Source organism: Engystomops pustulosus, chromosome 1 (genome assembly GCF_040894005.1).
Source record: "Engystomops pustulosus chromosome 1, aEngPut4.maternal, whole genome shotgun sequence".
NCBI lineage: Eukaryota > Metazoa > Chordata > Amphibia > Anura > Leptodactylidae > Engystomops > Engystomops pustulosus.
Window position 1 is genome coordinate 153,281,946 of NC_092411.1, and position 16,562 is coordinate 153,298,507.

The 16,562-nt window shown below is 37.6% G+C and overlaps 1 protein-coding gene across 5 annotated transcripts in view; it reads right to left on the reverse strand.

The window, feature by feature from the left end:
* SBNO2 (strawberry notch homolog 2) overlaps positions 1-16,562 on the reverse strand; it is a 62,280-nt gene that overhangs the window by 21,666 nt on the left and 24,052 nt on the right. For 3 of the 5 annotated variants that reach the window (XM_072111586.1, XM_072111575.1, XM_072111602.1), the window contains 6 exons: positions 3,155-3,316; positions 2,511-2,597; positions 2,316-2,412; positions 2,063-2,223; positions 1,176-1,309; positions 60-150 (listed from right to left, as the gene is read on the reverse strand). In XM_072111586.1, the coding sequence (XP_071967687.1) occupies positions 60-150; positions 1,176-1,309; positions 2,063-2,223; positions 2,316-2,412; positions 2,511-2,597; positions 3,155-3,316 (732 nt within the window). Of the gene's footprint in view, positions 1-59; positions 151-1,175; positions 1,310-2,062; positions 2,224-2,315; positions 2,413-2,510; positions 2,598-3,154; positions 3,317-12,996; positions 13,033-13,284; positions 13,440-16,562 lie in introns of those variants that run through there. The other 2 variants (XM_072111594.1, XM_072111611.1) reach the window with 2 other exon arrangements.

Sequence of the window (16,562 nt, forward strand, 5' to 3'; positions counted from 1 at the left end):
CGTACAAGACTTTTTTTTAAACAAGTAGTCAACAAAGGGAAAAACTAGGGCAGACTTACTTTACTAAGAGCATGCACTGGAATACAGCTGGCCTCAATGTCTCGTAAGTCTCGTTCTGCATCACAGCGCAGGTCATTGGATACACTAAACCTAAATAAAGAAAAAAAGAGCACCACAGATAAAATGTATTGATCCAAGTATTACAACTGGAAAGGATTGATGATATTTCTTTAGAGATTCTAAAGAAATTCTTTTATGGCGAAGAAGAAAACTTTCTCTTGTTCAATTTGATCCCTACTTATCAGCATTTGCTTTTTCCCCCCGTTGGTCAGCTAATATTGCTGAGAGAAGTTGCAGCCTCAACACATCTGACATGGAGAAACATCAAATAGCTGTACTATAGCCAGAGGAATAGAAACTGCATTTTGCAAATCTGTCCTAGCCAATGGGGGCATCTTTTTAAAGTCGTTGGCTCATTTACTCCTTTTGCATCACACTCTTTAGACAAAGATGAGCATGCTTTAAGAATTGCATTAGTTGACAGTTAATTTTTTATATACATAAAATTTTATATATATTTATTTATATTAATTTTTCAGGAGACTGCTCAAATGGCAAATTATTGTGCCCCCCATCAGGGGGCAAATTTGCTATATGTACTCGAGTACTTGAATTGAGTATAAGCAGAGGGTAAGAATGCATTGCTCACAGCCCCTCCAGTATATAGCCGGCCAGCGCTATTATTGTGCTGAAAAACTCGGCTTATACTCGAATGTATATGGTATGTTATATATGTAGTCGGTCTGGATATTCTTTGTCAAATGAAATTTACAGGACAAATAGAAACAAGGAACCAAGCATATAAATACTTTGCACATTTTAATGTACGGTTACATTTTATTTTAAACCTTGTCATGCTAGTGATGGGATTACCCAGTAGTCTACACTGTTGAAAATGTAGCTTGTTAAGGTAAATAGCTATAGAGATGAATTAACAGTGTTGTATATTACTGGTGTTGCCAGATGTTTGTAGAAAACTGAATATACGTGTACATATGTAATGGCAAAACACTATTTTGTACAGCTCAAAGGATGACAGTGGTTGGCAGAAAAAAAAAACTAACAAGTTTTAATGCTTTATAAAGTATAAATTTATAAAGTTGTAAATAATTTACCAAAGAGCTTTTTTCCTGCCCTTAAAGTAGTTCTGCAATATAATCCCAGAAACTGTTCGTCCCTTTCCCACACCAGCTCCATCTCCTATCAGAAATCCAGCTCGCTGGCCACTGGGAAGGATCACTTCATGTTGCTAAAAAGAGAGAAGAAATAATGTGATCATTCTGGAATATGGCTCTTACTTGAAAAGGAACTCCATAGCTAAATTTGAAAAAATCTGGGGAAATGGATGGATACGGCGGGTCTGCCATCGCAACAGCTGTTACAAATTAGGTCAAGTTTGCAGTATCAGCTCTCCCTAGCTGCATAGGTAAGTTAGGTATTCAGATACATTGGTAAAGATAGGGAGTATTATCATTTCTGGGCACATATGCCCTACCCTTGGGAGATGACTCAGGGGAGGTTGGATGGGGGGGGGGGGGTATTATTTTCTTTTGTTGGGTTTCTTTTTTGCTATGTTATGTTGTTCACTTGGAATTTATGATATAGCAGATATCCTTAGGTCTATTGTACTATTGTTGTATGTTTTTGTAAAAGTTTATAAAAAAACAATAAAAACTAAAAAAAAAAAAAATAAAAAGAGAAGAAAAGAAAAAGTAAAGCAAAATAAAATGTTGTTAAAAGAAAAATTATGGTATCGCCACATGCATGCATATCCATTGAAAAATTCATATGCCTCGCATGTGAATTTATCATAAAAGTTTCTATGGAATTAAGCCTATTCAAAAAATAAGGGTGAAATCCACACTGCCAGTCAGCTTACCACTCAACAACCTTGATATTGTAATAAATTCCCAATTTTACAACTACAAATCTGAACAGTAAATCTAAAATCAGTATACTTCCCATGTGAAGCATGCTCCAGCACTACCGTCATCTCACTCACCTGACACGCATATACTATGGCTTCAAGCTGTAAAGCAGACAACAGCCCTTTATCAACAATCGAACTGGGAAGGGAAAGAGTGTAGCTGATGTCCGGTGGAGGGACGCTGGAGAGGGTGCTGGTCTCCACTACCCGGTCAGGGTGCTGGATACCTAGTTTGGCTGACATAAAAGACAAAAGCATCACAGTCAATAAAATGTAAACTTGTTATTATAGTTAAACATACAAATTATACTATTTTATATGGGCTCACATTTTGAAGGCATGTAATCTGCATAAGTCTCAGTGTGCCCCAGCTCCTCCGCATCTTCATCCTCCTCCTCTTCTTCTTCTACTACAGGATTTAATGGCTATTGAAAATTAAGATTGAAAAATATCATCAGCATGTCAACAGTAAAGGTGCACCCATATCCACATACAATAGGATTGCTAGTGTATAGAACCTCACCTGTTGCTGCACTGATGGAGTATTAATTATCGCTTGCAGGTCCTCAAACCTGTCCAAGCCAAGAAATGGTCGATTGGAGGAAAGAAGCTAGCCGAAGGAAGGAGACATGCAATAAATGAGCAGGGAAGGGAACATGTACATAGTATTGTAATTAATATTATAGTATATATTATAAAAATTATAAAACTAAATGTACACAAAAGGTACAACCCTATACTATCACACACAGCACATCAAAAGATATACAAACCCACACCCATATAGCATAGATTTGACATAATGTAGACATTTTGGATGGCATAGAACTATTAGAGACCAACTACCATAAGACAAAGTTGGTTGTTACAAGCTACTTTCAAAACCTGTATAATCATGGGGCTGCTGGGTGTTATCAATAGTTCAATAAAACTTTCAGACCCTACACTTACAGATCTGAAAATAGTGCCCAGGATCTACAAATGACATTGTCAGAATGGCACAATGGAGGTTTCAGTAAAGTGAAGAACACTCACAACAAGAATGAACAAATTATTGAAGGTTTTAGGGACAGTGGCCAACCCAGACATAACATAGCACAATCATAATGAAGTGAGATTTCATGCAAAAAGGATGTAGAAAAAGACAAAGAACCAAGCAGAACTCACCGAAGTAGTGCTGGTATCTTGTGGTGTGATGTCCCATATTGTCGGTACATTGCTGAGACTGTCAATAGGTAGAAAATCATGTGTGTCCTTGATGTCAGATAAAGAATCCGGGGAGGAGAGTATGGAGTGGTTGGACAAGTCATTAAAGTATGGGGGTGGGTCCTTTAAGAGAAAAATAAAATACTTTTAATTCAACTGTTTTTGATTGCTGAACTACAATAAATGCAGATAATAGTATACAGTCCCTATACAAAACATCCCAGATCCAATAAGGGGGACAAAAAAAAAAAAAAACCAAACAAACAAAAAAAGACATAACATAAAAAAGGTAATCAGATTTTAAGATATCAACTCACGAACAAACTTCCAATAAATAAGTTAAATGATTGGCTCTAGGCATTTTATAAGGAAATTCATGTTAAAACAAATGCTGGTACACTTAAGTGACATGTTCCCAAAATTAGCCATCATTTCATTTTTCAAAAACATGTCATACAAGCCAATAAAAGGCAAAGTTGTAATACAAAATCACAGAAAAATTCTTCGTTCACACCTGTCGGAGATCTGTCACACATTGGCCCACATTTATCATCTATGTGCAGTTTTCCTATACAGGGTGCAGTGTGTGACAGATTGATGAATTGTGGTGCATGGTCTTCACGAATCTGGCGCCTACTGCACTACTCCAGCAGAATTTACCATTTTTTCTGGTGCACTTTCTTCATTCTGCAAAATTGTGGCGCATGGCCTGACTAAGAAGCAATAAGCCCCTTTTGGTGCACATATTTTCTATCTTGTTGTACGCAGTGCAACCGCAACACAAAACTGGTGTAAGCACTTCATAAATACAAAGTAGCTTGCATGTTCTTTCAAAGTCTGGGGGGGGCAAAACGGCACAAAAGCTTTAATAAACATGGGCTATTGTGTTATATGCATGGAAGGGTAGGATCTAGCAAAACAGAGAATTTTTCACATTTATACTGCTCAGGACTATAACGGAAACTGCTAGTGGTAAAAGAGGAAGAGAAGTAGAATAAGAGGCATTTTTCTCCCCTGTAGAACCAAGCTAACTTTTCATTTTACTCTTGGCCTAGCAGCACAAGAGGTTCTTTTCACGTCATTCACCGTGTAGTCTAAATGACACTTCCTCTATATAGTTTAGGTCAGTACCATCATAGTATCATAGTACAGGCAGTCCCTGGGTTACATACAAGGTTCTGTAGGTTTTTTCTTAAATTGAATTTGTATGCAAGTCGGAACTGTTTATTTTATAATTGTGACCTCAGTAAAAATTTTTTGGTCTCTGTGACAACTGGATTTTAAAAATGTTGGATTGTCATAAAAAGCAGGGTTAACATTAAAGCTTCATTGCAGACATCTGAGGTAGATAACAGTTACAGCCGTTTATTGTAGCCCAAGTTTAAAGCATAGAAAGTTACTAATATCAAGAGGTCCATTTGTAACTATGGGTCGTCTGCAAGTTGGCTGCTCTTAAGTAGGGGACTGCCTGTATACACGGGTGGAAAAAGATGCAAGTCCAACCTTTAAGAATTAAATGTTTTTTCCCCATAACCCGTGATATTTTTTCTCTCCAGAAAGCCATCCAGGCCTCTCTTGAACATGTACATAGAGTCCGCCTTAAAAACCTCCTGCGGCAGAGAGTTCCACAGTCTCACTTCTCTTACAGTAAAGAACCTTTGTCTATGCTGATTTTAAAATCGCCTCTCCTCTAGGCGTAGAGGATGCCCCCTTGTCCTGGTCACTGGCCTAGGTATAAAAAGATCTTTGGAGAGATCCTTGTACTGTCCGTTCAGGTATTTGTACATTGTAATGAGGTCTCCCCTCAGTCGTCTTTTTTCTAAACTGAATAATCCCAAATTTTGTAATCAGTCATTGTATTCTAATCCCTCCATTGCCCTAATAATCCTGGTTGCTCTCCTCAGCAACTGCTCCAGTTCTACTATGTTCTTTTTATACAGTGGTGCCCGAAACCGTACACAATATTCCATATGGGGTCTGACCAGGGATTTGTATAAGGGCAAAACTGTGTCTTTATCATGAGAATCTATTCCTCTCTTGATACATCCCATAATTGTATTTGCTTTAGCAGGAGCCGCCTGGCTCTGGTCACTAAAATTAAGTTTACCATCCACCAATACCCCCAAGTCCTTTTCAGCTCTAGTTTTACTGTTAAGTAATTGACTGTTTAGAACATAATTTTTTGTATGTTGGTACCACATTTGCTATGCGCCAGTCCTGTGGAACATAACCAGTCCTCAGTGAATCTTCAAATATTAAGAATAACGGTCTGTCTATCAAGGTACATAGTTCATGCAGAACCTGGGGGTGTATGCCATCTGGGCCTGGTGATTTATCTATCTTAGTGGTTGTGAGGCGGCGCCGTACCTCTTCCTGGAATAACTTACATCATTCCTCATCGTGTCCCCCCAACAGGAGATTTTCCTGGGTAAAGACAGTTCAGAAGGCGACATTCAGTAGATTGGCCCTTTCCTCATCTCCTTCCACCATGACCCCCATGTTATTCCTAAGAGGGCCCACACTCTCAGTTTTTAGTTTCTTATCATTTATATACTTGAAAAGTAATTTGGGATTATTTTTGCTCTCCCTGGCAATATTTCTCTCAGTCTCTATTTTTGCAGCCTTTATCTGCTTTTACAGGATTTTTTTTCTCTATAATCCTGTAACGCCGCATAGCTACCTTCGCATTTGATTAACTTAAACGCCTTATCTTTCTCACTTATTGCTCTCCTTACAAGACTAGTTAGCCACTTTGGCTTTTTCTTGTTTCTCTTATGTTTTTTCTAATATGGTATGTGTTTCTCACAAGCCTTTTTTTAGGAGATTTGTGAATAACTCCCATTTCTTGGGGGGCTTTGAAAAGACCTAAAAGGGTATCAAAATTGTTCTCAAAGAGTTTTTTGCTACCCACCATTCAAAAGCCATAACTTTTTCCATTTATTTATTTTTATTTCATAAATGCCACATTACAAAAATTCTTCATATTCAGTAAATATATAGCCCATAGCCTACCACACCAATTCCTCTCACGCCTAGTGAATACTAGGTCCCAAAAATGTCCCAGTTTAACACAAGTTACAGTACGCTTAACATAAAACTTCCCAATTCTCAAAATTAATAACCATTCTTCGCTCTCATATCAATAATCTTTTTCTTTTTTCTCAGTCAGCCCTTGCCTTTCTTCTATTCTTGGTTTAACATCACACATTCACTTCCATATGATAAGCAATCTATCAGTGAATAACATTTTTTTCCTAATTGTCCTCTCAAGATTCAGTCTGTATCATCTATCAAAATCCCCAAACTCTTGGAGAATGGAAATTTAATAATCAACTTTCTTTGAAATGTTTCCATTTATAGAACAGTATGTATGAGGACTTGATTTCTGCGTAAAAAAATTGTACTTCCTAATATCCCATGTCTGTACTGGAAAGCTCAAAAAAAAAAAAAAAAAAAATCTAAATGCAGCGAAAAATTTCTTATGGGCCATGTTTTCACAGCTTTCACCGTGCCATCCAAATGATACCTCTCCTTTATTCCTTGGGTCAGTACAATCCCAGTAATACCAAATAGGTATTAGATTTATAGGTTCGTCCAACTTCGTCAGCTCCATAGACGGTAGGATCCTTAATGCAGTCATACCTTATGTATTTTAGCAGGCTTGTTCATTAAAAAAATAATGTATTTTCTATTTATGCAAAAGTAAAAGTAGTGCTGGGGGGCATGGGCGTTACCCGAGCCCCTCCCGTCTCAAGCTTTACACCCTCTGCGGGCACTGGCCCCTCCCGAAATTTGTAATTCAGCTCTTGGATATACTCACACATGTTCTCTATGCCCCTCCACTGCATTACCAGCCACTATTTGCTGTTGCTGTTGATTTTTACAGCTGCAGTGCGTAGCAAGGGGAGGGCCAGGAGGCAGAAGGCGTAGTAGAAGTGCAGTGGCACGGGGCGGGGGGGTCCCACATGTGACACTTCTGCCGCAATTATATGAAGTTTAAAACAAAGGAGCCGGCTAATAAATTTAATGCCTGCATTAAGGAGTCTAACTTCTGCAAAAGTTTTGTCAGTTTTAAGTGATAGTTTTCCTTTAAAACCCATAACTTTTTATGCTTTTTCCTTGTTTAGTTTGGGATAAACATTGTATTTGTTTTATTTACAGTATTTCACTGTGTTGGATAAATATCATGACAGAAAACAAAAAAATACATACAAAACATTGTAATGGGGGAAATGGTGAAGACTATTTCTAACATGTTTTCTTAGATGTGATCAATTGAGGACTGGCAGTACTTGTATAGATTAGTGCATTATAATTATGTGAAGAACCTAATCTATTAGGCCATACCTCTAGCATTGTCATTTACACATACACCGATAATAGCCTTTACATCAGCACCCAGAAATTAAATTTGCCTGACGAAGGCCCATATTCCACGACTCAAGTGCCTTACTGAGTGCCAAATACGACTGCACCTTAATTTTTCCTATTTCGCACCCCAAAGCGAGTACAGATTGATTCAGTTTTGTGGAGACCAGTTGCTATTTATACCTCTTAAGACACAAATCGATGTGCTATCAGGTAATAAGTCCTTTTGTCTCCTTTATATTCTAAGCATTCTAATTTTGGAGAGGACCCTTCCTTCAGACTTCAGTTCACAGCACTTATGACAGAAGGAGCCACGTCCCTCCTAAACCACTTACACACTAAAAGTCTAAACTGACCCATTCAGACTCCAAAAATATATAATAAATTGTTACAATTAGTTCACAGCAGTATGTACTGAATATTTTTTCATCAGAATTTGGGGAAATTATGGAACGTCCTATAAAGGTCTGTTCTATTCCTGATGTAAGGATGTAGGCTTTTATTTGAGATGAATGTGAATGCACTTTTTGCTAAAGCACTGCTAGAATGACCAGAAAAATCAGGACTAGGGTAAATAACGAAGTTTCAATAAACTGTACATAAATCAATTGTCCAATGTATATTTCCTTTTTATGCTACGTTCTTTTTCCCTGAGCTCATGTTTGTATGCATTTAGTTGATTTGAATGTAACTGCACATTATGTACATGCATTGTAGTGAGGCTCCTCTCCTACAGATCTGAGGGGAAGAAATGTCTGTACTTATCTTAGAACTGCTAGAGTGATCAGGAAAACTGGATTGTCCAATGCATGTTCTCTCTGTATACTGCTTTACTTTTAGTTTACGCTTGTAGATAATAGCTGCTCTGATGGATTCTATACACTATACATAGAAAGTCGCTTTCCCCTCATATTCTAATATCATGCACACAGAAAACACACAGAGGGAGAAGTATTATATGTTATCTAGCACTCATCTACCACCCATGCGGTTACTGCATTGCCACCAACCCATGTCAGTGTATATAGGCTGTTCTTTAGCCTTAAAATAATTAGGTTAGATTTGAGGTCATATAGGACGTATGATCCAATAGAGGCGATACAACTTCTAACAACAAATTCATAGACTCATTGTTGAAAACTGTATTTTTTATCCATATGATGTTTTGCATAATTACAATTTATTAACGTTGTAGTTCTAAGGTTGTATTCCAATAAATATTTTCATGTATCTAAATAACGTGGTTATTGTATCATAATGGTGATAAAAAGCCTCATTATTACTGTAAATATATCAACTTAAATATGCCCCATGTATGTCAGAGTCGCAGTCATGGAAATTGAGGAGTCAGAGGCTTAGCTTACCAAGTGAATAGCCCTGCTTGTAGTAAGGTCAGTTAAAAATAAAGTTATGGTCAGTCAAAAAAATGCCACTCCATATTTTAGATATTGGATTTTTTTTTTTTTAATTAATGGGTTATTGTGATTTGAAACCAGGTATGGAGGCTACAAAGATTTGATCACTCTTAGTTTTGGCTCACATTAACCGATGTAAAAAAAAACGAATGCTATAGCAGAGCTTTCACTTCTATAGTGAAGATAGACAAAGCAATATATTAATCTTTTATATTTTTAACAATGAATGTTACCATTTTATATATTATAATGTGTGATCATTATTAAAATGCACTGCACTACTTGATGCAGTATAGGGCATTATACCAGTTAAGGACCAACAGGCACCTATTAGACCCCGTCTCTGGGCATATGTTTATGACAGCCTTGAGGTGCTGTATTAGGTCCCTGGTTGCATGGTAGTGAAGACAGGGACATGTAAAACAGGGGTTAAGAGTTCAACAAATGCAAGGAGATAGGCACTACAGTGATACAGATGTCCACACCAAATATGTGCTATAACAATAAGACGATGCCCATAGAGGACAAGAAATAACAATACATCAATGGTTTATTAAATATGCAAAGAACACAAACAATCATCAAACAGGACAAAGACTAAAAAACACTAAGAAACACACACAATATGGGTATGAATCCAACCTAGCCTAAAAATAGGTGCCAACACGCGCAATGCCTACAAGGTGTAAAGAAAATAATGCCCTACCAAACCTAAGTACATGGACTCGTATATACGTGCAGGCAAAATCTTTGTGGTATAACAGGGGTTAAGAGTTGCCATTCTGTCATTTCAATTATTATACTTTACAGATAAAAACAGCCCGCTGACATGCTGAGAAACTGTACTAGCCCTGGAAAAGTTCTCATAACTGAATTTACTGGAAACTGCTGGAAAACCACACAAATGAGATCACTTTCAGAGAAAACATTCATTCCCTATCACAGGGGCCTATCAACCAGGGGGAGTCTTATGTTTGAGGGAGAAAAAAAAAAAAAAAAAAAAAAAAAAAAAAAACAGGCTGTGCCATATTGCACAAACAATTACTAAGATCTCTCCTAATGCTTCACAGTAAATGTGAATGGAGAAAAATAGTTTCTTAAGAAAGATGGATCGGAAAACTTTCTTTCTTGAGAATGTCAGATGTGCAGGCAGAGGCAAATTACATAGTTACGGATGCAAAGTTCGGGAAATAGCGTTGAGAAATTGTGTGCGCTAAACTAGAGGCATGTTATTGGCAGGATGAATACAATATAAGAAAATCACATTCCTACACAACAAGATAAACTTGAGTGAAAAAGTGTGTGCACTGTCTTTTCCAAATTGGGTTTATATAACAAGAAAGTGATGGTCTGGTAAATTGCCGATAAAGCCAGATAGAACTATCCACAAGGTAGCATTTTGCTCAAAATTTTCCAACGGTATTTCAAAGCAAAAGAAACAAAAATGGAAAAACTGCATATTTTCTGTGCGAAAAACCCATTCTTGGTTTTAGCTAACAAATACAAGGTTTGAACACACCCTTCAGGTATATTCAGATTCTGCAGACAAGAGAAGGTTAAAACTTCTTATTTGTGTTTCGATGTAGTCTTTAGGTTCTTTCAGGTTAAACTCAATAATTTAACATGTAAAATCCACATAAGGAACTGCAGTAAAACAAAAGCTTCTTTTTCAGTGCATTTTATAATAGTTTTAAACACCTCTTTGCTACATGTAATTATAATATAATAAATGTATAACTTTAGCTCTCTATTCATTGATCTAAATAATATTTTGGACCTTGGACTACCAAACCTGACAAACTTTAATTGTGGGCATGAACAGGGCTTTTTAATGCAAGCGGCATCCACAAATAAACTATGAGACGGTGGAATGCCCCTCGAATTTTACATACAATGGCATCAGTGAAGTTAGGGGTTAGTCCGATTTACCCGTCTGTCCTTTTAATCAATACCCAAGGATTTGAGAGGACCAGACTTACCATTAAAGTAAAGTCAAATTTCAACCCAAAAATGCAGAGGAATAGCATTGTGATAGCCTTGCATAAAATGTTTAGCTCTCCAGCGCAATTATCACGTTTTAGAAGAGGTATACAAAGTCAAGAACATACAGGGACTAGAATGAAGTAAGAAAATGAAAGTCTAAAGCACTGCTTTTCCTATTGAAATTTCAAAAACCATGCCAGAAGCCCAATAGACCTAAATAAAAGTCAATGGCTCCTTCAGGAATTGCTTTCAGAACTTCAAAATGTAAAAATAAATAAAACACTGGTAGGGATTACTGTTAAGTGAACAGAATTTTGGTGCAATCACCGGTTAAGTATTTTATGTGGTGTTTTGAAAGTAAAATAATAATAAAAATAATAGCAGGACCCTTACAATATAATAAAAAATGGGTGTCTAAATAAAATGTTTTTTCATACTTTCTCCCTTTAAACTTGAGAATATCTCACGATACTCTGAAACCTATGGAGAATGTGGTTATACAAGCCGCACAAAACAATAAGTTATCGTATAACAGTCATTCCATTGTCCAAGTATTTTTGTTTCACCCACACTTAAAAAAAAACACCAAAAAACCCCATAAAAACAACCATACCAACAAGTTCTTCTGAAAACAGGCAAACATAGTGGATTGATGAGACAAATCCTGAGGTAGTTAGCTAAACACATTTGTCCTGGTCACCTAAAAGTTTCAGACAGGTTTATTAAATATAGCGGATATGGTTCTTCCTGAGTAAAAGAACCACAAATATAATGTGAAACAATATTTATAAAATTAAGTGATTTCAAGCAACTGAAACTGTCTAAAATCACATATTACAGAACACTTTTTCCAGCATCATGTTGCAATCTACCAAAAGTATTTATAAGAGACCAAATTAGAGTAATTGTTACACTATAGATTGGATGGTAGGCTATATACAAAAGTTCAGCTTAAAATTATTACTTGTCTAAATGACTCCAACAAAGAAAAAATGGGAAAAAAAGCACCTAATGGTTATTTACTTTACAGCCTGTGATGTAAAATACTATTTGTGGATAAGCGAAAAAGAAAAACATGGCTCAACTACCCATCAATCGGACTGACCAGTGATGATGACCATTCCATCTATTTGAAGATTCCACAAACATGGAGTCTCATGAAGAAGGTTATTTACATACACGAGTTTTACAGCAAATATTTATATTCTTAGTAGGATTCCAGTTTTACTGGGAAACACCTCCCTGGTCTAGGTATTACAGTAAAAGAGAGACCTCTCCCCTTGATCCCACCCCATAATGGGTTTAAGAGCCCTCCCCTATCGTATTGGGAGATAGATCCCCCTGGTCCTCATATTACTGGAAAAATGAGATTTCCCCCCTCTTGTTGATAATGCCGAGAAATGGCCTCAATACTGAATGATAAAAACCACCCCTGAACTATGGTTATATTATAGGCAATTAGCATGATAAATTAGATATTTTTGGTTGACTACAACAATTATTAATGAACAGAGTTTGTTGCAACATTAAAAATAAGGAACAGCTTATTAATCTACAGGAGCAAGTGTAACCTTTCCAAATTATTGTCACAGCTTAAAAATGAGAACCAATTTTCATTATTAGGTAAAAGTCATTTTCCTAGGAAGACGAAACGAACCATAGACTATTTTACTGGGCAGAGGAACTAAACCATTCTCTCATGTGTTCCTCCATAGTGACACAGTTTGAGATAATGAAAAGGATATTGTATCCAAAGATGTGATGGAGTAATGGGAATTAAGGGTAATGGCACAATATGTAAACATGCTCTGAAATATGTACATGATAAAAGGGTATATTAGAAGAAACGCTGTATAATATGCAGAAATATATCAGGGGCAGGACGGATCACGATCATATTGTACTTAACATAGAAGAAAAACCCAAAGTACCAAAAACATGAAACAGAAGTAGACAACATTTACATGCAGATACACAGATACTTGCCTGTAGTGACAAGGAAATGTATTTGTCTGAGATTGCAAGGTTTTACATTACCTTCCCTATGACTTCGAACATGACTCAATGCATTTCTGAGAATAAAAAAAGAAACACTTGTACCTCGGAAGACGTAGCCTGCCTCATATCCTTGTGAAGTTAGGGACCTTCCCAAGTGTGACATGAAGGAGGAAGAAGCCAAGGCTAAATTATTTGTACTGCCTTGCACAATAACTCCTAATGATCAAAATGAAACTGAACGTGTGTACGTGTTTGGATCATGTCAGTTCTCTGCTGAAAGCACATTTAAAAGTTCGTATACTGCTGATGTCAGATGAGTGACAGTACCTTGTTCACTGAGGAAAGCTTCAGCCAGAAGTGCAGTTGTGACATGCCAACAGAAAAGAGGAGATGGGAAGCGGGAGACGGCTGGAGAGATGCTTTACACATGACAGCACAATATGACAACAGCTGGCAGCCCCCCCTCCTCCTCCTCTCTCCTCCCCATACTATCCTACCTCCCTCCCCCAGGGTATGCACGGCCAGCCCTGATCCCACTTCCTCTCAGTGCTCTTCTGACTTTCAGGAAATGATTCGATGCAAGGATTCCTGGCAGTCACAACACTTACTGTGCCTGGCAGCAGGCTCCTCCTCTTATGTACCTGTACCTGCCACCAAAGCCAATCACAGCATGGGAACTGCAGCCAACTTAACTCCTCTTCTGCTGGGACTCTCAAGACGGGAAGGAGGACTCTAAGCACATTAACTACTCCTTTGCTGAAGGAGCCTTTTTTAACCCCTTCTTCAAGTAACTACTTATGCTTAAGCATTGATTCGTTCCCTGTTAATTCCTCCCTCCCCCCAGAGAGCAATTGAATTGAGGGGAATGGAGAGGATTCCAGGAACTTTAATATTTACAGCAGACCATGAACACACATTAACTTTAGCACCAGCTACAGGAACCAAGAATAAAACCTCTTCTAAACATGGTTCACACGCCCCAGCCACCAGCAGACCCACCCTTCCCATAAAATGCCCCCTTTAAAAACATGATGTATATTCATATTTGACGGAATCCGCTGGAACATCATGCAAACAATGCACACACAGGATACGTTTCCACTGATCAGCACAAATTATGCCTATTTTAATTATACTAAATCCGCTTTTTAAATATTACTAATGAAAATTGCAACAAAGATTTAACCCTTAAATTGCACAGTTTCATAAAACCAATAAGAATGCTGCAATTGGAATGTTATGCAGAAATGAAAGAAAGAAAAAAAGGATTCTTCTTTCTGCCGCATATTTTTACAATGACATTTTCAGTAAGCCCTCCCTGTGTGAGCATGAACTTAAACAGGTATTCTCATGCTTAATAGGATAGCAGAATACCTAGTAGTAGATAAGTTACTGACAGGGGATTCTGGTAGTAACTTACAACAAAGGTTCTGCAGGATTGTTTTTAAGCTGATTTTGTATGCAAGTGCAACTCCAGATAAAAATGATTGCTTGTCATAAGAAGGATTAAAAATAAATCTTCATTGCATTTACCTTTGATAGCTCTAAATGAGAGTAAGAAGTAAAAAGTTCTCCAAGTTGGATATTTTCAAGTCGGGGACTGCCTGTACACACTCAACATAATAAAAAGCAAGTGTATGGGCAGAAATAATAAGTTACAGCCTTACATTACATCTAGCTAAGTACACATATTCCCTAGGTTAAACAAGTCTATACACTACAGTTAGTCAGTGAATCTTTTTGGCCTCTGTCTGATCAGTAGATCAGCTTGAAAACAGGATGGAAGTGCATAGTATCCTTCTACCCTGACTGTTGTAAAAAAAAGCTGTTTTATAGCCATCTTAATAGCCTATGGTAGACGTATCACACAAAACTTTACACAATGGGATACATTGTATTCTCCTGATTGAAATAGAAATCCTCCCAACTTTTACGTTAAGGAAATCTACAATCAAATTGAAGCATGATAAACCTCATAGATTAAGGCAACATGACTGGGGTAATCTTTTTTTATATTTATTATTCATGGCTTCCTTCCATCTAAAATCAACTTTTATAATTATGCTAGTGACCTTGCAATGTCACCAGTGACCCTCTGTGCTGCAGCTTCACAGGCTGTGCAGGAGAACTTCCCCTACTACCAATGTGTGAGATTACATCAGGCAGTAGGATGGCGAGTGCCGAGGGAGCGAGGGGGGAACATGGGTTAACATGAACTTCAGTGCAACAGCCTGTGAAGTTGCAGCAAGGAGGGGCTCTGACAACATCCACAGGAGCCCATATACTCACAGTGGTTTATTATACTTGATTTTGATGGTAGATGTCCTTTAAAATGCAAAATCAGTTTTTTTTATATAATGTTGGTCTCCGTTTATTTACACATTATTTTAATGTGTAAATATTCCATGATGCCTCACTTAGAGGTCTCACAAACACATGGGAAGATTCCTAACACTTCTATTAGAATAGCGGAAATATGGACACAGGCTAGTGCACCATTTAATCCACTTATTTGAATAGGTCTGGAATATCGAACAGAACCTCCAGAATGCAGGTGTGAACCAAGCACTAGAGACGGTTTTACAAATCTAGTTGATTTAAAGGGATTGTCCAGGATTATGTCTTTTATATGGGGCCCAAAGGGGTAAACTAAAATAACAAACTAGCTATACTCTCTGATACTGGTGGTGCATCTCAGCACTTCCCATCACCACCAGCATCTACTTTGATGCAGAGAAGCAACATAAAAAGTACACGCCCATTACAGCCTCTGGTTGTGACCTGCGTTAGGCTACACCAGGCACACAGATGTCAAAAAGAAGTTGAACCAAAGTGCCTGCAAAGTGCCAGGCGAGAACAGCTAGTTTTTTAATAAAATATATAACATGACTGAATTACTTCATGGAAATCTACCACCAGGATCAAGGATTGTAAACCAAGCATACTTAGATGCTGGAGTGTGCCCCCTCTGGCATGTTCTGTTCTTCTTTTAGGTTCATTTGCATTGGTTTTTTGGTAAAAACAAGGGCATGAGAAGCTAAGGGGCATCAGGTTCAATTAACACCTTTGGAACCCAGAGACCAGCAGGCTCATTCAAAGTTTTTTTTTTTTTTGCAAAAAGCAGGGAATGAAGCAGAGCAGACCCTGCCATAGGGGGCACACAACAGAATGTAAGTGTGTTTGATTTACACTCCTTGTGAAATTAAAGGAAATTTACCACTAGGATCAAAGTACTTCTCAAAGTGGAAAGCTGTGCAGCGGTTTATATAAATGGTGCTTCTTGGCATAAACAGTCTTAAAAACGTACACACTACAAGCACATAAAAACAAACACTTCTTTGTTTTAACGTGTTGTAAGAGCAACATGTCAACTGTGCATAGTTCCTCTTGCACTTCAGAGAGCCGTGCAGTCCTGGGATTTTCCACAGAAAAAAAAAAAATCTGGAAATGTAGGCAGATTGTGCTGCATTCTGTCTGCCTGATGAAAGCTAAAATGACAGTGGGAGCATATTTACAGGTTAGAAATGAGAATGCCTCTCCCATCTTACTGCTCAGTCTGATCACATATACATTACTGGAAATATCACTGCACAACATTACGCAAC